This window comes from Cavia porcellus, unplaced genomic scaffold (genome assembly GCF_034190915.1).
Source record: "Cavia porcellus strain 051 isolate PalLab524CR breed Dunkin Hartley unplaced genomic scaffold, mCavPor4.1 scaffold_32, whole genome shotgun sequence".
Lineage (NCBI taxonomy): Eukaryota > Metazoa > Chordata > Mammalia > Rodentia > Caviidae > Cavia > Cavia porcellus.
Genome location: NW_026947515.1, coordinates 24446458 through 24470166, shown reverse-complemented (window position 1 = coordinate 24470166; position 23709 = coordinate 24446458). Strand labels below are relative to the sequence as shown.

At 43.2% G+C, this 23709-nt stretch overlaps 1 protein-coding gene across 1 annotated transcript in view; it reads left to right on the top strand.

The window, feature by feature from the left end:
* The window catches only part of Cd300a (CD300a molecule), a 28628-nt gene that overhangs the window by 1161 nt on the left and 3758 nt on the right, over window positions 1-23709 (top strand). Inside the window, exons 2-5 of the mRNA XM_003464859.5 lie at window positions 16371-16697; window positions 17367-17514; window positions 19856-19950; window positions 23633-23670. Of these exons, the coding sequence (XP_003464907.2) occupies window positions 16371-16697; window positions 17367-17514; window positions 19856-19950; window positions 23633-23670 (608 nt within the window). The remainder of the gene's footprint in view (window positions 1-16370; window positions 16698-17366; window positions 17515-19855; window positions 19951-23632; window positions 23671-23709) is intronic.

Here is a 23709-nt window from a genome sequence, read left to right as displayed (position 1 = left end):
GGACAGTTTTTCTAGCACCATTTATTAAAGAGGCTGTCTTTCTTCCAGTGATATTTGGCACCTTTGTCAAACTTAAGGTGGCTTAGTGTGTCTGGAGTTGTTTCTGCATCTTCTAATCTGTTCCACTGATCTTCAGGTCTGTTTTTTTGTTTTGTTTTTGCCTGTATCACACTGCTTTTTTTTTTTTTTAAAATCACAGTAGCTTTATAATGTAATTTCAAGTCAGGGATTGTGATATCCCTTGTCTTACCTTTGTTGCCCAGAACTGAATTTGCTCTTCTATTTCTCTTCTGGCTCTAGGTGAATTTTAGTATTGTTTTTTCTAATTCTGTAAGATATACTATTTGAATTTTGACTGGGATTGCATTGAGTCTGTATAACAGTTTTGGAAGTATGGCCATTTTCACTATATTGGTTCTTCTTACCCAAGAGCATGGAATCTCTCTCCATTTTCTAATATCCTATCAATCTCCTTTTTCAGAGTACTGTAGTTTTTAAGATAGAGGTCTTTTTTGTTGTTGTTGTTCTTATTTTTGTGGGATCAAACCCACAACTTCGCTCTTGTCAGGCAGGCGCTTATGCTGCTGAGCTAAATCCCCAGCAATGTAGAGGTCTTTTGCGTCCTTTGTTAGATTAATTCTTGGGTACTTCATTTTCTGGATGCTATCATAAAAGGTGTTGTTTCCCTGATTTCTCTTTCAGTGAGTCTGTTATTTGTGTACAGGAAGCTATTGATATTTGAGTGTTGACTCTGTAACCAGCTAAGTTACTGAATTTGGTTATTAAATTTTTTGGTGGACTTTTTGGGGTCGTCTAGGTAGAGTATCATGTCATCTGCAAATAACAATAGTATAACTTCTTCCTTTCCTATATTTATTTCTTTCATTTTTTTCTACAGCTAAAGATTCCAGGACTATATTGAATAAGAGTGGAGACAGCTTTCAGTTTTTGTCCATTTAGTAGGACGCTGGCTGTTGGTTTGTTGTAGATATCATTTATCAGATTGAGGTAAAGACCATCTATTCCAATTTTCTGTAGGCTTCTTATCATGAATGGGTGCTAGACTTTGTCAAAAGCTTTTTCTGCATCCATTGAGATGATCATGTGGTTTTTTTCCTTGGCTCTGTTAACATGGTATGTTCCATTTATGGATTTACATGTGTTGAACCATCCCTGCATCCCTGGGATGAATCCCACTTAATCATGGTGTGCAGTCTTGATGATTTGCTGCAGTCTGTTTGCCAGTATCTTACAGAGGATTTTTGCATCAGTGTTTACTAGCCAGATTGACCTGCAATTCTCTTTCTTAGTTAGGTCCTTCTCTGGTTTCGGTATTATGGTAGTGCTTACTTCCAGGAATGAATTTGGAAAATATTGCTTCCTGTTCAATTTCATTAAAGAGTTTGAGAAGTAGTGATGTTAGGTCTTCTCTAAATTTCTTGTAGAACTCAGCAGTGAATCCATCAATGCTTGGGCTTTTCTTTTCTTTTCTTTTTTGTCTTTTTCCTTTTTATCGGTACCAGGGATTGAACTCACGACTGCCTGCTTGCAAGGCAGGCGCTTATGCCACTGAGCTAAATCCCCAGCCCCACCTGGGCTTTTCTTTGTTGATAAGATTTTTAATTACATCTTCAATTTCATTCATTGATATTGGGTTATTTAGGATTTTTATATCTTCTTGATTCAGCTTTGGTAATTCATACGTATCTGGGAATCTGTCCATTTCTTCCATATTTTCCATCTTGTTAGAATACAAATTTACAAAGTAGGTATAGACAATTTTCTGGATTTCTGCAGAGTCTACTGTGATTTGACCCTTTTCATTCCTAATTGTGTGGATTTGAGTCTTTTATTTCCTTTTTTTGATAAGATTGGAAAAAGGTTTGTCAATTTTATTTAATCTTTCAAAGAACCGACTCTTCAGTTCATTGATTTTTGTATTTTTTTTCTTTTATGGTCTCTAGTGTGTTAATTTCTGCTCTGATCATTATAATTTCCTCCCTTGTACAAGCTTTTGGTTTAGCCTGCTCTTCTTTTTCTGGAAGTTTGAGGTTCAACATTTGTTTACATGTGCTTGCTCTGCTCTCCTGACGTGGGTATTTACTGCTATAAATTTCCCTCTTAAGGCTGCTTTCCACAAGTTATGGTATGTTACATTGCTATTATCATTCAACTGTAAAAACTGTCTAACTTGTTCTTTAGTTTCATCTGTGCCCCATTGGTTGTTCAGGATGGTACTATTTAATTTCCGTGTGTTTATGAAGTTGTTGTGGTTTCCTTTGGTGTGGATTTCCAATTTCATTGCACTGTGGTCTGATAGTGTGCGAGGGATAATTTGAATTCCTTTGCATTTACTTAAGCGTGTTCTATGAGCCAGTGCATGATCTCTTTTGGAGAATATCCTGTGTGGAGCTGAGAAGAATGTCTTTTATGATGTTGTGGGGTGGAACACTCTATAGACATCTACTAAGTCCATTTGTTCAAAAGTTTGACAGTCCCTACAATTTCATTATTGATTTTTTGTCTAGTTGATCTGTCTTTTTGTGACAGTGGGGTGTTGAGGTCTCCTAATACAATTTATTAGGGCTTATTTAATTTTTCATGGCCATTAGTAATTGTTTTATATAGTTGAGTACACTTGTATTTGTTGCATATTTATCCTCTTGGATTGTTCCCTTTATAATGATGTAGTAACCTTCTTTCTCTCTCTTAATTGGTCTTGGCTTGAAATTTACTTTGTCTGCAAATAGAATAGCTACTCCTGATTTTTTCTGGTTTCCTGTTGCATAGAGTGTTGTTTTCCACCCTTTGACTTTAAATCTATGAATTTTTTGCATTAAATTTGTTTCTTATATGCAACATATTGTTGGATCTTGTTTCTTGATCCATTCTGCAAGTCTATGTCTTTTGATTGGTGAATTGAGACCACTAACATTGATGGTTATAACCAAATGGATTGACTTGTCCTTGCCATGTTATTTTCCTATTATTACCTCCCTCCTTCTCCCCGACTTGTTTGCCTTCCCTGGAGAATTCCTTCTGTTGGGATTCACGGAGCTGTTGTCCTTATTATCTTTTTCTAGAATGTTCTTCAGAATATTTTGGAGTGATGGTTTGGTGATCATAAATTTTCCTCAGATATTCTTTGTCATGGAAGTATTTTATTTTTCCATCAATTTTGAAAGATAGTTTTGCAGGGTACATCAATCTGAGTTGAAGGTTGTTTTTATTTAGAACTTGGAGTACTTTACTCCAAGCTCTCCTTGATTTGAGAGTTTGTGCTAAGAAGTCAGCTGTGATTAAGCTGTGATTTTGATGGGCTTTCCCTTATAGGGAATTTGCTTCTTTTCTCTAACAGCTTTTAGAATTCTATTCTTGTGTTGAATTATTGGAATCTTTTATGATATGCCTGCCTATAGATTTTTTTTTTGATCATTGCTAAATGGAGTTCTCTATGTCTCATTTATCTGCATGTCAAATTCTTTTTCTCTACCAGGAAAGTTTTCTGTCATGATGTCTGGTGAAGATGTTTTTAATGTTTTTTGTAGTCTCTCTTGCTTATTCACTCACTCCAATCAATCTTAAGTCATTCTTCTTTGTCTCATCTAGCACCTGCTGGGTTGATTTCTCCTGATCTCTTGCTATTTTTGAGAAATTTTTGTTTTCCTAGATGCTAACTCAACCCTGTCTTCAGTATCTGAGATCCTGTCCTCACATTGGCCTAATCTGCTTCAAATACTTTCAGTGGAGTTTTTATTCTCCTGGATATCTATTTGAAACTGTTTCTTTAAAATTTTATTTTGAAAGTAGCAAAATACAACAGAACAAGACAGAACAAAGCCAACTAGATCGTACGGTGAAATTGGTACAAAACTTCACAGCAGGTTACTCGGATAACAGTAATAGATATCACAGTATATTTCATTATCTTTTCAATAGTTGTTCTTTCAATCATGTATATCAAAATTAAATGAAATACAGAACATTATAGAACTTATCAAAATAGGATATTGAATGGAACAGTATCATTAATGAGAATAGAACAAAACAGTAATAAAAATATTTGCCTTCAAAGAGATGGTAGAAGGAAATCCCCCTTATTTGCTATGGTCAACCTCCCAGGAGATGCTCAGATTTCTAGTTCCCATTTGCTAACGGAGGGGACAGGAAAGGTGGGTAGGGGAAGAGGGATGTTTGACTCTAAGCCTGAGCACCAGTAGGCTCACTATTGCTTAGCAGGGAGGCAGGCTGGTTGCTTGGTTTCCCAGCGTCCTAAGTTCCAACATGGCACGGATCTCAGGAGCTGCTGGTGGTTCTCCCCCTGGAAGGGTTGCAGTCTCTTTGAAACTGTTTTTTGGATTTCATTTCCTGTGCTGAGCTTCCATAATTTTCTTAAGCTTGTCATTTTTTTGTCCCTGTCTACTCTAACATCGCGAAGCAATGGTGTATTTTGGTAATATCTGTAGTTATCTGAGAGATTATTTTGATTTCATTTTTTCCAGAGCCTCATTCAGCTGCTTTGTATTTCCACTTCAGAGAGACCAGGTTGCCCCCCTGGATTTGCCTTTTGTGAATTGTGTGTCTGGGGTTGCATTTTGCTTAAGTGTCTTCTCATTTTATTTTCTCTCTCTCTCTCTCTCTCTCTCTCTCTCTCTCTCTCTCTCTCTCTCTCTCTCTCTGTCTCAGTTTAATTCCTGGAGTGATGCTTGTATGTTGCCCATGAAGGGTTGCTGTATTGGTAGTATTTAGGACCCTTAGGTGATGATTACTTCTCTGGGGTATCTTCCAGGTGTAGCTGGTTTTTCGGTTTTGCATCTGTTGGAAGATCTTATCTCTTCAGTTTGTTGGAGATGAGAAGTTGTTGCTTGTTTGGCCTGGTCCCTGGTTCTTTGGTACTATGCCACTGTATTTCTGTGACCCTTAGTTAATGTCAGTCATGGAACACCAGGACTAATAGCTGTTCAGAACAGTTACGTCAGTTTTGGCTATAATGGCAATAGCATCAAACAGCTTAGAAAACAACAAACCGAGCTAACACTTAGCTTGCAACTTTTAACTGTATGAACTAGATTTGTGATAGTATAACAAGATGAAATGCAAACCAGATAATTGTATGCAATATATGTCTGTAATGTGTCAGTTTTGCTCTCAAGTGTTAAGATTTAAAGTGAATTAAGGAGAAAATATGGAATTGGAAGGAGAGAAATAGATTAAAATTAAGGTTGGAGGACAAGAGGGGCTCACACCAATTTGGGAAACTGGCACAGAGGACTGAAGGAAAGGAGAGCTGGAAGAGGTAAAAGGAAGAACAGAACAGAACCACACCCATAAAGAGGTTAGGAACCACTTTCACCTCATATGAAAACAGTGAAGGAGAAAGAGAAAAGAAAAAAATTAAAAAATGAGAAAGTAAAAAGAAAAACAAATAGTCCATTTCCAGAAGTCTCTCTGGTTTCACTAGTAGACAACCTGTGAGACAGAGTCCCAAATCATGCCGATCTATCCCAGCAAGCTAGCAGCTGTTTTATGGTGGAGTAGTGGATAATCTCAGCAGGCCTGCCCCAAGACCAGACTTACTTGGCTTGCTGCTGTCCAAGCAATTTCCATATGTCTATATCCACCTGAGAGCTGCTAGACCCTGCCAGCAGCAGTTCTGGGTTCTGAGCTCAGCTGACCTCTCTCCAAAGTGGCTCCCAGCTAATCACTCTCTCCCCACAGGAGAACTATGTCCTCTGTACTCACTGCTAGTGCAGTCTTCCACGTCCACTGCTGTGTTTCTCTGCAGAGGCCTCAAGGGTTACCAGCTGTCACAATCACGGTGACTGTGTGTCCCCAGGTTCAAACAGCTCCTCTGGCAGTGAGTCCCTTCTCAGGGTGAAGGTGACACTGGCTACTGCCTTCTTCTTCCTTGAAGTTTTTCTTTTTTCTCTCTCTGGGGGCTTCGATTTGCACTTCAGATTCTTCCTGGGTCTAAGAGACCCACTTCCTTTCTTCTTGTCTTCCTCATGATGCTATATTCTATCATTTGGATGGTGACTCTCAGAGAGGATGTTTACTCTGCTGCCTACTGCTCCATTATCTTCCCAGAGGTCTCCATTTTTTAAATTATGAATGGATGTTGGATTTTTCTGCATCTATTGAGATAGTCATATTGCTTTTGTCCTTACTTCCGTCTATGTGGTGTATTATATTTATTGATTTGCATATGTCGAATCATACTTTCATTCTCAGTATGAAGCCTTCTTGATTACAATGTGTGATTTTTTTTGTCTTTTTCCTTTTTATCAGTACCAGGGATCGAACTCACGACTGCCTGCTTGCCAGGCAGGCGCTTATGCCGCTGAGCTAAACCCCCAGCCCCAGTGTGTGATATTTTTGATGACCTGTCAGATTCTGTTTGCCACAGTCTTATTGATGATTTTTGCATGTATGTTCATTCATGAGATTGGCCGGTAGTTTTCATTTTGGGTAAGTTGTCTGATTTTTCAATCAGAGTGATATTTCCTTCCAGCAATGACTTTGGGAATACTGGCTTTCCTTTTGATTTCATTAAAGAGTTTGAGGAATACTGCCATTACATTTTCCCTGGAGTTCTTGTAGAATTCAATGGTGAATTAATCAGGTATCAGGCTTGGTAGATTTTTAAAAGTGATGTTCAGGGCTGGGGATTTAGCTCAGTGGTGTAAGCATCTGCCTAGCAAGTACACGGTCATGAGTTTTATCCCTGGTCCCATGAAATAAATAAATAAATAAATAAATAAATAAATAAATAAATAAATGTAATGCCTAGTTTCATTTTTTGTTATTGGACTAGTCAGAGTTTTTGTATCTTTTTGGTTCAGTTTGACAATTCATGTGGATCTAGGAATCTATCCAATTCACTGGAGCACAGTTTTTCAAAATAATTAGTATAATCTTCTGGATTTCTATGGTAACCTTTGTGATTTATCTTTTTCATTTTTTTAATTTTTTTTTTAAATTTTTTAATATTTTATTTAAGGAGAAAAAAAAAGCAGAGAAAGGGTACAAGTTATACAGATTTGCAGAAAAAAAATGAACAGTAGGAAATCACAAGTTAATGGATTACATATTGTCATCTTAGAAATAATTGTTCAAGTCACAAAATTAAAGCTTATAAAGTGGACATTCCAACAATGATACTGCAAACAGTTCTGTTCAATGATCTGATAAAATTCTGTGATATCATATTCTATCTTATACACTTAAATATACATGCAGTTATATAGTTTAGAGCACTTTCTTTTCCTCTCTTTTGTACAATGACTATTACACATTTTGGGTTTCATTGCTCTCACGGTTCTTATTACTTTTTTGGAAGAGAGTAAAACTAAATGTGACATAACAGAACAGAATCGGTCAAGTCAAAAGGGTGGACATAATAGATAATGTGAAAACATAATACAAGGTGATCAACAATGGTTACCATAATGCCTCCCGCTATCTCTAATAGAATTGCCTATACCATTAGTTATAATACAATTGAACAAAACAGTAAAGAACAAAACCGACAAAACCAAACCATTGGAGACATTGTAGGTCTTCAAAAGTAGATAAAAGTCAACGAGAATGGGCGTTATAATGAATCTCATTATCTTCACAGCTGATGCCTAAATTTTCGAACCTGATACTATCCAGCAAAACAGAATAGGGGAACATCAGTTAAAAACCAGATGGTGAGAGTAATACAGGGCTTTAAATCGAGGTAATGGAAAGTCAAAGTGGGTTACTATAATATATCCTGCTATTTTTTTCCATTAATTAAAAGGATAAAAATTTAAAAAAAGTATTAAAAAAGTAAATAATGGAGTGGAGATTGAGATAAAAGAGGGCATAACAACTAAACAGCACAGATCAAAACATAACCATTTAAGCAGAATAGTGTTTCACCACCAGATAATCCTGACCTAAAAGTAGTTACCATATTGTCTCTTTCCTTGAAATCCTTGAGTACAACTTCGTATACTGTAGCATTAAGTATATCAAAACAATGTAAAACCATTTAAGAGAATGACAGCATTACAGAGTATTTAGAATCGACTAACAGAAAATGAATAATGATTTCTGTATAATCTCCTTGTCTTTAAAAGGTTTTTGCTTATACTATCATGCATAATAAAATCCAGTAAGATACAACCTATTTAGACCATTGGAGACAGAAGGACAAAAGCTAGATGAGACTTCAAAACAAGATGGTACTAAATCAGTATTACCTATTAAGATGTCATTTTCTCCAAAATAGCTGTTCCTATCATCCAATCTTCTCTGCCTCATTTCTGTTGAGCTCTTATTCTGTCAGTAGCTGTCAGTTTGTCTTCTTCACTTTGTTCTCTGCTCCATTAGTTGTGGCCTCCACTATTTCTGGATTCTTTGTATTTTTCTTTTTTTAGAATATCCTGCAATACTCTCTGTAGAGTTGAATTGGTGGTTGCAAATTCCCCCAGTTCCTCTTTATCCTGGAAGCATCTTGTTTTTCCATCAATTTCCAGGGACAGTTGTGCAGGATATCTCAATCTTGGCTGGAGATTATTATCTTTCAAAGCTTGAATTATTTCCCCCCATGCTCTTCGTGATTTGATGGTTTGTGCAGAGAAATCTGCTGTAATTCTGATGGGTGCTCCCTTGTAAGTGGTCTGTTTCTTGTCTCTGACAGCTTTTAATATTCTGTTCTTGTATTGAATTTCTGGAATTTTTATTATTATATGCCTGGGTGTTGCTCTGTTTGGGTTGTAGGTAGCTGGGGTCCTGTATGCCTCATACATCTGAGTATCTTTACCTTTTGCTAAATTAGGAAAATTCTCCTGGATTATTTCTGTGAGTAGCTTTTGTAGTTCACTTGTTTGTGTCCCTACTTCTTCTTTTATGTTCTTAATCCTTAAGTTATGGCTCCTCTTATCATCTTCTTGTCTTTGTATTATTGCTGTTTGTTTCTTTGTTATTTTTAAGAAGTTTTTCATTTCATTCTCCCATATTACAATTCTGCCCTCCAGTTCAGATAGTCTGTCCTTAGTTTCTTTCAAGCTGTTATGCCAGTCTTCGATAGACTTCTTAGTTTCTTGGTAGTCCCTTTGAACCTGCTTCACGTATTCTATGCTTTCCCTGTTTTCTCCATCAAACAATTCTCCCCTCTTTTTCTGTTCTTCCATTCCACCATCTGTTTTTTCTTGGGTGGGGCTTAGCATTTCTCTAACTATTTTGCATACTTCTAGCTTCAGGTCGTTGATAACTTCATTCCTGAATTGGTCTATGAGGCTCTCTATATGGTGCTTTATGTGTATTGGTGCGGTGTCTGCTATTGCCTGTTTCTCAGAATTGGGGGCCGAGGAGCCTTTCTTGTTGCTGCCTCTTCCCATATTCTCTGTTCGTTATATATGCAAGCTTATATGAGAGGCCCAGCTTCTCTCCCTGCCAGCCACAGCCTGATCGAATTGCGCCGGTTAGGTGTTCCCACTCACCGCTGCGCACCAGGCAGCCTACGCGGAGGCCCGCCCCTCCCGGCCTCCGTCAGGCTCTGGGATCTGGTTTGGGCCAGCCTACGGGGTCCGCCGGCAGCGTCACGCAGGCCAGGCACTTTTCACCAATCCCGCCCGAGAGGGGAATGTGTGGCTGGAGTCTCCACCGCGCCCTGCTCCCGCAGGACTGCTTGGGCGCAGAAAGTCCGCTGGAGTCAAACTGTGGTGGAGTGTCAGTTTCTCTCACTCACCTCGCCACAAGTCAGAACATGCCTCCCTGCCCGTCCTGTTTTCGACTCCGTTCGCAGACTCCCGTTCTCAGAGTTTCCGCGCGTCTCTCTCCTTGCCGAGCCGATGTAGAGGCAGCCAGCCGCCGCACGGCGGGAAACCCAAATCGTGGCTTCCAATGGCGCAGGGTCCAGCCTCAGCAGCGAGACTTTTCTGTTCCTGTTTTAGCACCAGGACTGCATTCCAAGTTGTTTTCTCTCAGCCGAGTTTGTTCCTGAGTCAGCAGAGCATAACTCCACCTGCTTATGTCTCTTTAGTCCGCACCATACCTGGCTTCTGAGCCTAGTTTTTCAGAGAGCCTCCGGTAGTTGCTGTTATCTGTCCGCCATGTTCTCCTGGAAGCCTCTTTTTCATTTTTAATTACATGGATTTGGGTCTTCCCCCAACCCTGTTTTTGGGACAGACTCTCACTGAGTTCAGGCTGCCCTTGAACTCATTATGTAGTCCAGGCTGACCTCGAACTCATACAAATCCTCTTGCTTAGCATTCCAAATGCTGGGATGACAGGCGTGCACCACCACATCCAGCTTTCTTGCCTGCTTTCTTTCTTTCTTTCTTTCTTTCATTTGGTAAATTGGCTAAGGGTTTGTCTATTTTGTTTATTCTTTTGAAGTGCAAGGTCACTGATTCACTGAATCCTTGCACTCGTGTTTTAGTCTCCATTTCATTAATTTATGCCCTGATCTTTATAATTGTTCTTCTTGTACTAGCTCTGGATTTGGATTATTCTTGTTTTACTAGGTCTTTGAAGCACATAACTGAGTAACTTGTTTGGGCTCCTTGTCTTCTGTTAGGGCATTCAGAGCTACAAACTTCCCTGTAGGACTGCTTTCATTATGTTCCACAGGTTCTGGTGTGTTTTACTGGCACTATTGTTTGATCTTAGGAATTGTCTGGTTTCTTCCTTAATTTCTTCTACAATCCATTGACTATTAAAGAGTGCATTGTTTAATTTCCATGTGTTTGCAAAATTCTGTGGTTTATTTTGCTACTGATTTCTAGTTTCACTGCATTATCATTTGATAATATACATGGGATAACTTTTATTTATTTATTTACTGTTAATTTTTTAAATTTTCTTTTTGAGATCAAGTCTTGCCATGCAACCCCAATTGGCCCTGAACTCACCATGTAGCCCACTTTGGCCTTGAATTCACAGTGATCTTCCTGGCTCGGTCTCCAAAGTGCTGGAATTACAAGTGTGCGCTACCACACTTGGTTCTGATTCTCTTGTATTTACTTAGGCGTGATTCATGGGCTAGTATGTGGCCTAATTTGGAGATTGCTGTATGTGCTTTTAAGCAGAAAGTGTATTCTGCTGCTGTTGGGCAGAATACCCTATCGATAACTTTTAAGTCCATTTGTTCAAAGACATGGTTCTGATATTTCTTTGTTGATTTCTGCTAGGTGATCTGACTTTTTGTGATAGTGGGGTATTAAGGTCCCCTATTATAATTATTTTGAGGCTTATATAAATCTTTATATTTGGTAGTGTTTTATGAAGTTGGATGTGCCAGTGTTTTATATATATATATATATATATATAATTGTTAATCACTTTCTGTTGAATTACACCTTTAACCAGTATGTAATGCCCTCCTTTGCCTAGTAGGATAAGTTCTGGCTACAAATCCACTTTATCTGAAAATAAAGTAGCTACTTCTGCTCACTTTGGGGTTCCCATTGCATGGATACTGTTTTAAGTCCTTTGATTTTTGATCTATGAATTTCTTTGTTGATGAAATATGTTTCTTAAATGCAGCATACTATTGGGTTTTGTCTTTTGATGCAGTTGCCAATCTCTGCCTTTGACTGGGGAGTTGAGATCATTCACACTATAATTATTGAAAGGTATTGACTTATTCCTGTCATTGCATTATTTTCCAGTTGCTATTTTTTCTGCCTTCTGTTTAACTATTAACCTTACCTGATATATTTATTTCATTGAGTTTTTTTTTTTTTTTACATTGTGGTCTTCATTATCTCCTTTTTGGATATCCTAGAGAGTATTTTCAGTGCTAGATTGGTGGCCATGAACTTCTTTTCTTTTCTTTAGTACTGGAGATGGAACTCATGACCTAGCGCTTGCCAGGCAGGTGCTTATGCCATTGAGCTAAATCCCCAGCAGGCTATGAATTTTGTAAGATGTTCTTTGTCATGGAATAATCTTATTTACCCATCAATTTTGGAAGATAGTTTTGCAGGAAATATGAGGCTGGATTGGAAATTGTTTTCTTTCAGTGCTTAAAACACTTCAGTCCAAATTCTCCTGGATTTTAAGGTTTGTGTTGAGAACCTTGATGTAATTTCAGTGGGTATATCTTAATAAGGGATTTGTTACTTTTCTCTGATAGCTTTTAAGATTATGTCCTTGTGTTGGACTTCTGGGTTTTTGAGTATGAAATGCTGTGAAGAATTTCTTTTCTGATGGTGTCTATTTGGGGATCTGCATGCTTTCCCTATTTTCTTTCCCTATACTTGGAATGTTACAAGCTATCATTTCTATAAGCAGGTTTTTAATACTATATGTGCTGCCTTCTCATTTTTTCATTAATTCCAATTAATCTTAGATTAGTCTGCTTTGAATCATGCAGAAATAGTTGGGTCCACTTTTCATATCCTCTTATTTTAAATGTATCCCTGAATATAGCCTCCTGCATCAGCTTTACTTTCTAATTCTGATACTCTCTCCTCACACTGGTGACTTCTAGTGCCTATACTTTCAATAAAATTCTTTTGTCTCCTGAATTCATTTGTGGTCTGTTTCATGGACGCTAATATTTTGTTAAACTGGACATTCATGTTTTGCATAGTTTCATTTAGCTCAGCTAGCTTTTTATTCATGTTTTCTGTAAGCTCTAAGAGTCTTTCAGGTGTTCTGCTGAACACCTTGCTGTTCTGCTTTTTAAAATCATTTTTGGCTTTGATTTCCTCTCTATTGATACCTAGTGGTTCAGCTCTAGGTGAGCTGGAAACTTCTGGGAGCATTTTGTTGTCTTGTTTCATCACAGAAACACTTGGTTGCTAGAATGGACATCTCTTTGATTAGAGTCTGCTTTCCTGGGACGTGCTCCGGGATGGATAGTTATAGGCCTTTGCCTCTGCTCCAAGGTCTGCCTCACTTTGTTAACTTGGAGGGCAGAGGAAGCAGTGTAATTAGCACAGCACTCAGTTCTCTGGAAATGAACCACAGTGTTGATGATGACACAAAAACAAGATATTGGCATATAATAAAAATCCAGTTAACGGCAGCAACCATGCCACTCTGGTAATAGCAACAAAATCAGTAACAATAACACAGTTAGAGATAAACTGGATATTGACATATCATAAAAACCAGTAAAAGCTAACACCATATCGCTCAACTAGAAAAGAGATCTGTAATTATAATATAGACACAAAACAAAGGTTGACATACAGTAAATGTTTACTAAATGAGATTATACCACCAGAAACAATGGAAAAGAATTTAAGAATAACAGCATAGAGTCAACTAAATATCTAAAGATTAATAAAGCTTAGTCATAAAATGCAAGGGGTGAGAAAAAGGAAAATAAAAAAGGAAAAATTTGAAAAATAAAAAGGAAGTGATAAAAATGAGATAAAGGATTCTATGAAGAACTACAAGGAACTGAATATAATCAGATAAAAGTAACAGAAAATATAAGAAAAAGAAAATAAAGGAAATCAGCAAATAAAGACAAAAAGAAAAAAAATTTTAAAACCCCAAATCTTAAAAAAAAAAAAAAAAAAGCAATGAAGGAAAAAAGATATAAACCCCAAAATAATTCCTGTTGGCTTGAATGACTGCTTTCTTATCTGCAGCGTTAGACCCCATCAGATCTGGGGAAGAGACAGTGAGTTACTTTTATACCTATTTCACTTTCCAACTCCTATTTTTAGGTGTCATTACTGAATCCTGCCCTGAATTTCCTACTGGACCTGGTCAATCAAATAATGCTTACCCTGGGGCCATAGTCATTCCAGCAGCTCTCAGTTTCTGTGTCCCTCTGTGTGTCCAAGACACAGCTTTTCTCCCCCACCTTTATGGCCTTCAGATTTGGGAGTCCCCCTCCCCCCAGCCCCAGAGGCCCCTCCATCCCTGTACCCCGGTCTGTGGCAGCCGTCCAAGTGGAGCCGCACTCCTGATCATGTCGGTGGATGAGAAAGGCAAACTGACCATGAGCTCTGTGCTGGATGAAGGCAGGGGCTGAGGAAGGTCGGTCAGTCCACTGGACTCAATGCTAGCACTTTCAGACCCCCACTCCAAAGCTACTCATGGCAGATGGGGCTTCTCAGCCAGGAGGTGGGAGCCTGTGAACCTTCTTGGCCTGAGCTTGAACTTCTCAGGGGTCTATGTCTGGCCTGCGCCCTCTTCACAGCTGTCTCTTGTGGCTCCTACCCAGTCACTAAGGTTGTTTTGTGGTTGAGTCTCAAACAGTTAATCCTCCAACGGCTCCTGATTAAACCTTCTTGATCATGGTCAGTGCCACACTGGATTCCTTCTCTGACTCCAACCTGCCTTGCTGAAGGAGTCACTTTCGGCATAAAAACCCAGAGTGTTTTTGTCATTCACAGTAGTTACAGGCTTTCCTTGGGGCTAGCGCTGCTGGCCTGTCCTGCTGTCTCTCCCTGGAGCTGCCAACTCTCTCCAGGGTTCCTGTGTCTGCAGAGACAGGGCCCCGTGCTAGTTCCATCACTGTCATCCTCCAGGCTGCGTTCTTCTTTTCTTTGCATTATGCTCTATAGTTTCTAGTTTTCTCCTAACCTCCCTCCTGATTCCCAGAGATCAACTTCATTTTCTCTTTACCAAGTGGCTATTTTCCAGGTTTCTGGATTTCAGGTCCAGAAGAGGCTGTATTTTGCTCCCTGTCTGTTCTCTGCCAGTTTTAATCCTCCTTCCCATAAGCACTTAAAAAACAACAGCAACACAGGGTCAGATGCTTTTTCCTTATCTAGAAAGACTGTTTTTATTCTCCTTTGAACTAGCAAGGTAGAGAATTTCATTAAGAGTTTTGGCCAGATTCATCTCAATACATTATGCTGACTTCACGAACAGAATTATGGAGATTTCTCTAATTCTGTATTTTCTGCACATGTTTAAATAAGTTGGAATTGTATTTTCCTTTAAAGGTTTTGAGAGCAGTAACCTGTGAAACTGTTAGTTTTGCTTCCCCCACTCTTCCCTCCCATGAGTGTTGCTAAAGCAAACACCTCCTCCCTCATGTTTTCTGAAGGGAAAGAATTTTATAACGCATATTGTCATTGGTCCACATACACATCCCTTCTTGGCCTATATTTGTCATTTGCATTCACTTAGAAAATCATATTTTATTCAGGTTCACAGACTTTCTTTTTTTTTTTTTTTTTTTTGTCTTTTTCACAGACTTTCTTATAGTGAGTTGACAATTGCCCTGATTATTTTCCGTTTGTGTGTTCTGATTTTCTTCTCTCCACCCACTCCCTCTTGTTTCTCTTGATTTGAGGATTTAAGGACCCACAAGTGCAAACCTGAGCTGGACGGGCATTTGAGTGGCCCTAGTTTTAAGTGAGAGTTAAGAATCTTTAAAAAAAAGTCAGCAAAACAAAAGTATTTTAGCCCTTAGTAAGAAGAGCAGGTCATCATCCCTGGACTCAGCCTCCCCTTATGGTCACAGGGTCACCAGGGCGCTGAGGGAGGTGCCGTGTCTTCTGCTAGGTGGCAGCCTTTGCTTTGTGCATCTCCAGCTTTGTGTCTGAGAACAGTCTGGGAAAATGGGAGACACAAATCTTGGAAATAAAAATAAGCTTCCTTGCAAATTAATCTCCAGAGCCGGATGGACTAAAGAGGACAGCACATCATTAAGGCTGTTGTCACCAGTCCCCTGCACTGTGACCATTTTGATTCACACACTCACTGAGTATGCAGTATCTTAGTTACTTCTCTCATTGCTGAGACAAAATACCCAAAACCCAAAGTTAAAGGGAAGAAGGGTTTATTTCGCTCACAGTGTGTAGAATTTCCATTTATGGCTGAAATTGGCTCCAAGGCAGAGGGGCACCTGGCAAAGGGGAACCTGTATGTGGTGGTTCAAGGCTCTTCCTGTCCTTTATATAGTATGCAGCCTACCCGCCCTAGGTGTATATCTTTAATCCTAGCCAGAACTAGGCCAAACCTGTCAGTGGATTGATTTCCTAACTGCACATCTTTCATCCAAGCATCACACACTCTAGATTAAGCCCCCTCTGAAAAAGGCCTATGACTGCCTGAGGCTTCTGCCTCAAGGTGGGACCAGAGGGTCAGATGGCTGCTCTCCACCTATGGAGATGCCCAGGGCAGGTGTCACCTTCCTGGCAGAGTAGGAGCTCAGGGATGAGTGTTTATGGTCCTGGTGAGTTTGGGAGCGGGAGGCTTGGTCACTAAGAGGGACAGGAGAAGTGGGATGAGAGAAGGGGCCACAATGACTAACTCCTGGGCAGAGAACTGAAGGGGAAGGAGGTGAGAGGTGACCTGGCTGGTGAGGGTCTGATGTGAGGTAAAGGAGTGGAGGGGTCTTATGTAGGACCTGACCCCTAGGGAGATCCTGACCCCACCCAGCTGTTACAGCCCAGGCTGGGGCTTGTGTTTTCCAGGCTGTCTTCTGAGCGGCTCCCTCACTGTGAACGGCACTGTGGGGGGATCCCTGAGCGTGCAGTGCCAGTATGAGGAGCGATACGAGAAACTTGGCAAGTACTGGTGCAGAGACTCAGTTCTGCTATGTGATAAGATTGTGGAGACTACAGCTTCAAGCAGAGAAGCAAGGAAGGGCCGAGTGACCATCAGGGACCATCCAGCCAACCTCAGCTTCACGGTGACCTTGGAGAACCTCACGCTGCAGGATGCAGACTCCTACTGGTGTGGGATTAATGTACCATGGCAACAGGATCCGGACTTCAAGGTTAAGGTGTCTGTGCTCCCAGGTGAGTCCACTACTGCAGCCTAGCATGGCCCTAAAAGGCTCAGGTGGGGATAACTGGGGTAGGAATCAGAGCAGAGAATAGGAGCAAACTCCTGTGGTCAGGGAAGGTCAGGGACAGGGAGAGAGAGAGGCCTAGGGTGACAGGGAGCACCCTGGAGTCACTGGCAGTTTGGCACAGTCTCGAGGTAAGGTGTCTTTTTGTGACAGGAGGTTGAGAGCAGGGTGTGCAGAGTTGAGCCTCAGGAAAACAAAGCTGCTTGGAGGGAGGTGGGGGCTGAGCAGAGGGGCAGGTGAGGGTCAGGTGGTGACAGTGCTGCATGCAGAGGGAGCCTGGATAAGTGACAAATCAGCTTTGCAGTTAGACAAACAGCTCCAGCTGGAGCCACCTGGCCGTGGCTGGATAGAGACCAGACCAGGAAACAGAAGCAGACTCCAAGGCTCTTGGAGGTGCCCTGCCCCACCAGCAGGATGGAATGGGAACTGTTTGGGGCAGTTCCAGTTTTCTGCTAGCAAATGGTCTCTTGCTTCAAAAGTCCCCGGGAATATTTGGCCCTGGGGTTCCCCATCCTGCCCTCTTTATGAATAGTTGGTATGAAATCAAAGCAAAAGGAGTTGAGTAGAAGGAGAACTAGAGAAGAGACCTTGAGTCTGATTTGTGATTTTGCCCCAGCACCAACTTCAGAGAAACCCCCAAGTGTCCCTGTAGCCAGGACCTCAACAACCACAACCGAAGTCCCAGCTTCGTTTTTTACCAGCCTTGCGGGTGGCACTCACACCTTCAGCAGCCAGGAGAACCAGCAACATGTCCAGGACTCTTGGTAAGGATGCCCCGTGTGTGACCTGGAAAGGAAATTTCCTTCTCAGGAGGGGCTCAGGGCTCCGGGATATTGGGGCACAAGTTACACCCCTGCTGGATGGGACTTCCTGTGCCCTCTACTCCAGACCCAGGTTGGAAGCTGCAATCTGTGCATCCTCGCTGGGGTCACTGAGGGCACCCTGAGCCTGCCCCAGGCTGAAAGAGAGGGTGCAGGAAGGGGGAGGAGAGAGAATGAAAGGAAGGTAGCAGTGAATGGGGCTGGGAACGTCCTGCCATGAGTTGCCTCCTGCCCGCCCCATGGAAACCCTGAACTGTTACCACGCTCATTTTACGGATGAATAAACTAACGCTCAGAGATTATGCAATGTATTGGTCACATGGCTACAGGAAATAGGCCTGGGCTCGGAGTCACGTGACCCCAAAATCTTGGATTTTACCGGGGTCATCAACTCTGCAGAAAGGCTAACAACATTTGAAGATTCTTCCTAGAGAAATGCACTCAGCGGTAAATGATTTTTGGGATCCAGGTTCTTGCTCTGACCTCCAGGGCACTGCAGTTTGACCACAGCACTGATGGCTGGGAGTTAGGGCAGGCTCTGTATGTGAAAGACTCCGGCCACCATGAGACCCCTTGCGCAGATGCCACTGCACTTTGGGGAAGCCCAGGCCACTGCATTTCTGACAAACAGGTTACAGATTTGGGGTCCCCATGACTCCCTTGGGTCCAGTAATTCACTAGACTCTAAACTCTACAAAACACCACCTTCTAGTTTCATCATAAAGGAAGAAGATCAGGACCCACTGAGGGAAGACACAGGCAGCCCAAGGTCCGGGAGGGTCCCAGAGTTCCTGTACCCAGTCAGGTGGGATCAGGGCATGGGACCCCCTGTGTCTTTTCTCATCTTCTGTGTTCAGGCTGTTCCTGGGGTTTCACGATACTGGCAGGACTGGTTGAATCACTGGTCATGTGACTGAACTTATCTCCAGCCCCATTCTCGCCAGGGTGGTCAGAGGATGCTTCCATTGAGCAGCCCCATCTGTCATCTCGGAGCAGTCAGGTTGATCCAGGAACACTAAATGTGCTCCAATTACACGGGGTTCCCTCCCAGAGCCCCGGACAAGAGCCGCTCAGAGTCTCACTTCACACCCCGAGCCCTTCTGTACACTTCCTACCAAGCCAGAGTCACGATGTGGACATTGGAGAATCTGAAATTCAGACTTGAAGTGTGTCCTTTGCACAAGTTCACCCTGCAGATACCTATGGGAACCAGAGATCAGCTCTGCTAGAGCCTAAAGCTTTTGCAAATTGTGTGCAGGGCAGAAGGCATCTTTAAATGAAAAGGAGGGCTGGGGAGTGGCTCAGTGGCGGAGACCATGGCCAGCATGGACAGGGCCCCAGCAGTGCAATAAACAAACAAACAAACATTTAAAAGATAAGGAACTACAGACACACTCAGGCATGCAAGAAGAGGTCTGCTGTGAATCTGCTGCGGCTCGTCCACCCGTGGACTAGCAGAGCTGGGCAGTGATTCACCCCGGCAGAGTTTGTAATGCCATGAAAACTGAGGGAAACGCCAGGGAGAGGGGTCACAGAAGCCACAGTCTATGTGTGCCGCAGAATCCCACGCGGCTGTGGCACTTCCCTGTGTACTGAGGTGGAAAGAGCTCTAAGATGTCAAACCAGAACAGTGTTACCTCCTTCATGCGAAGAAAGAAGAGAAATAATATACTTTTGTACATTTCCACTACCACTTTTTTTTTCCTTTTTGTGATGCTAGGGGTGGAAAGCAGGACCCAGTACACCAGGCAATGCCAGGCAAGCACTGTACCACTCAGCTGCATCTCAGCTTTGTACACTCACGTTTGCTTGTCTATGAATAAAGCACCTGATGTTAGGGACACTATGCATATGTGGGAGGAACTGGAGGATGCATAGACTGGAAGTGCAGAGGAGAGACAGAATACTGTTTGCCTTTTCAAAAATTTGACTTACGTACATATTTGAAACGTCAAGGAAGGGCCAGGTGTGGTGGTACATGCCTGTAATCCCTGCACTTGGGAGGCCAAGGCAGGAAGATCACAGTGAGTTTGAGGCCAGCCTGGGTTACATAGTGAGCTCAAGACCAGTCTGAAGTACATAGCAAAGCCCTGTCTCAAAAAACCTAAAACAAACAAAAAAAGTCAGGGAAGCACTGGGGATGTTGCTCAGCAATAGAACATTTGCCTAGCAGGGACCAGGCCCCTAGTGTAACCCCCCAGGCACAACTGATTAACTAAATTAATTGATGGAACAAAAGTGCTGCCAGTCTAATGCCCCCTCACCCTGCCCATCTCCTTGCCAGGCTCTCTGTGCTGCTCTTCTTACTGGGGGTTTTGCTGCTTCTGTTGGTGGGGCTCTCCCTGCTGGCCTGGAGAATATTCCAGAAGCGAGTTAAAGGTGAGTGAGCTCCTGAGCCCCTCTGCCCCTGCCCCAGGGTGGTTTGTCCTGACCACAGTATCTCATTGTCAGCAATCTGGGTCCTGAGTCCTACAGGGGGCACTGACACGGAGGCTGACGCTCCAGAGCTGGAGTCCTGGGGGTGGCTCCCGGGAGGCGGAGGTCTTTCCTGCTGGATCTGGGGGTGTTATCCCATGGGGCAGTGCCCTCTTCTGTTTATAACGTTTGCATAGCTTTCCACACCCTCAGGGCTGCCAAGCACCCTGCTGTCTAGCCCTGCTCACTTCTCCTCACCCCATTTCTGGGTCTTGGAAGAATCCTTCCTTTTTTTCCTGTTTTATTTTGAGACAAATTCTTGCTGAGTTGCCTAGATTGGCCTCAAACACATGATCCTCCTGCCTCAGCCTCCCGAGTTCTGGGGTGATAGGCATGCACCACCATGAGAGGTAAAGGAAGGTCTCTTTCCATAACATTCGTCACCTGGCAGGATCCGAAACCCCAGGCTCTCCTGGGCTTGCTCTGACACCTGGGATGCCTGCCTGGACCCCAGGGCTGACCTCAGCCTTCCTCTCCTCTGAGTTCTTCTTTCTTCTTGTCCCCCTAAGCGTGTCTGGGGGGCCCTTCCTGGGTGTACAGCTGCCCCTCAGCATCACAGCCCTTTGGGAACTAGATGGCCACTGCCAGCCTCCCTGACTGCCTCTGCAGCAATCTGTGCTTCTCTGAAGGCCAGGGGTCATGGCCCACACTAGGTGGTATCTGTTGGGTTTCTGCTTCCTCTTTCCCATCTGCTTTTTTTTCTGTCATTTTCTGGAGTCTCATGCAGACACTGCTCTGCCTGAACTGCTGTGGTCTCAGCAGAATCCTCAGGGCCCTTTCACCCAGAAAGCCTGTTTCATTTTATTTTACTTTTTTTTTTTTTGGTGGTGGTGGTATTTGAGAGTGTGCCCAGGGTCTTTGCACTGAGCTATATCTCTGAGCTATGTCTCCATATCTCCAGCCCTTTTTAAAATTTTGAGTTACAATCTCACTAACTTGCTAAGTGGTTTAATGTGCTAGGTGGTTTATGCCTGGTTTAATGTGCTCTTTAACACGGTTAGCCACAAAAGCTACCCCAGGAAGCTCCAGGCATCCTGTAATCCTGTTTTCCTTTGAGCTCAGATTGTTAGAGGACATGCAAGTGGGGCCCCTGACACCACAGTCAGCACTCAGAAAACAGGTGCTTAGTAAACACCAGAGAGGTCCAGTAAGTACAGGACCTAGGTGTAACAACACACACCAATAACCTCCACACTCAGGAAGACTGAAGCAGGAGGATCACAAGTATGAACTCCATGTGGGCTGTAGGGAACCATTGAAGCTGGAGATTGATCACATGTATGAGGCTAAAACAAGACCTGGCCTAAAAACACAGCGGGCCCAAAGCAAGCCACCTAAGCAAGCTGTTCCAGCTCCAGGGGGGCAAGGGGCCCAAGTTGCTAGGCAGCAGCGGGGAGGGAAAGAATGGAGGGGAGGTGTTGGGGTGTCAGGGTGGTGGATGAAATTGACCTCATGCTTCAGAATGTATAAAGAAACCTGCTACAGTGGTTGAGCACTTCCTTTCCTCCCTTTAGGAGAGCAAGGGCTCCACCTGACCCCAGGTTTGTCCCTTATTTATTTTCTTATCCTCTTGAGTTCTTTCCCTAGGAACCGCAGGAGCCACATGGGTCCTTGCAGTGCATAACTCAGCAAGACTTTGTCTCAAAAAAAAAAAAATGAAAAAAGGAGCTCAGTGTTAGAGCACTTCTGGGCTCACTCACACATACACACATACGCACACGTAGAGGCATGTATGCACACACACACAGGCACGTGTGCACACACAGGCACAGAGGAACAAAGAAACAAGTTTCCACCCTGTGCTAGGAGCTCGTGATCCCAGGGGAGGAGGGGTCTCAGACAATCTTTGCTTACGGTGTCAAGGCCTCTGGGCCGCAGTGAGGTCCGGGTGGCAGAGGTGGGTTGCTCTGTCCACAGCTGCAGGCGGGGCTGGTGTGTGCTGCAGGAAACGGGGCAGGGTGTCACACGCACTTCCAGCACTGGGTGGAAGTCGGCCCAGCATGTCTGCATCTGATGTGGGGAACAAGGATCACTTCCTCTTCTCCATCTGCTGCTTTCTGTCACTTTCTGGAGTCTCACATGTCTGCTGCTCACCACGTGGGATTTCCCAGACTGGACTGCTTCAGTTCTGTGATCTCAGTGGACTCGTAGGTGCCCTTTCACCCAGAAAGCCTTTGGCTCCACCCACAGCTTCGTCGTCTTTCCAAGAGATATTCGATTGCTGGAGGGAACCTGAAAAGTAAGGAAAGCAAAAGGAAGGAAATAAATTCTCCTTACCTGAGTGAAGAGTAGCTAAAAATCCCACCCCCAGAGAAAACCAACCACTGAAGACCTGTTCCTTCCAAAATTTTTCTAGGCCTATGTATGCATTTATGATTTCTTACAGAATTCATTTTGTATTATGAATTCTTTTTTAGATCAGTAATTTTCCACCACCTTTTTTTAGGGGAGGGGGCGGGGATGTAACTCATGACCTTGCATTTGCCAGGCAGGATCTTGTGCTGCTGAGATAAACGCTCAGCCCTAAAATGGGTAATTTTGCACTTTGTATATTACACTATTTTCCCTATTAAATGTTCTGGAAATCACAGACCACAGAGTCTATAGGTAAATGAGCTCATTTTGCCTTGTCCTCAATACTGGGAGAAAGGATTTCCATTCAGACACCCCACACCTTTGTGCCTTGGTTTCTGAGTCCTCACCCCACTTCCTGACAATGTGCTGGGCCGTTTTCTCACCTTAAGCCTTGTTCCTCCAGCCTGAGCTTGCCGGCATCATCACACCCATTCCCGGCTCTTCCTTCAGCCTCCCTTGCCATTCATTCATTCATTCATTCATTCATTCATTCATTCACACAGCAAAGCTGTCCTGGCACCCGCTGTGTGCCAGGGCCCATTCTGGGCCTTGGGGATACCATGGTGACCAGGGTGGGCTGCATCTCCGCCTTCAGTGAGCTCCCTGTGCAGCCAGCTGCTCTCAGACCTCTCCACTGCTGTCTTCTTCCCCACCTTGAACCAGCGCTTCCCCACTGGCTCTTCCCCACTTCCCATCAAGCACCTGTCCAGGTGTGATGTGGAACGGCACGCCGTGTTAGGGACGTCATGTGTTCCCATCGCAGAGCACCCGGTTGCTGTTCTATTCCATCGGTAGGAGCTCAGCAAACACACTGGCTATTTGTGGACTTCTGTCCTCCAACTTTGGGCTCCTCCCCTGGGACTCTTGCCCCAAGGGAGTGTCTCTCTGTGACACGCAGGGCAATGGACTCTAGATTCCCTGGCCATGGACCCAGACCCAGGCATCAGGCTGTGTATGAGTTAGATGCTCACTGCTCCTGGGTCTCCAGACTGAAAGGGTCAGGGTGTACAGGAAGGCAGCAGGAAGGTGGCTGTGAGGGAGGGACAGACTCCAGGCTCAGGAGCTGGAGCAGATGTCCCTGGAAACTCCGCATGGTGCTGTCAGTCCTGGGTCTCTGCAAAGCCAGGTCCTCCTTTCTCTGCTGCCTCCTGCCTGCCCCACCGGGCATATAGGGGTCCCACCCCTGCCCTGCTTCGGGGATTCCATCTCCCTCTCCTCCATTTGTTTCTAGGTGGTGAACATTCAGGGCGAGCCCGGAACCCCAGGAAGGTAAGAGAGGCTCTGGCAGGAGGTGAATCTCCCCAGATG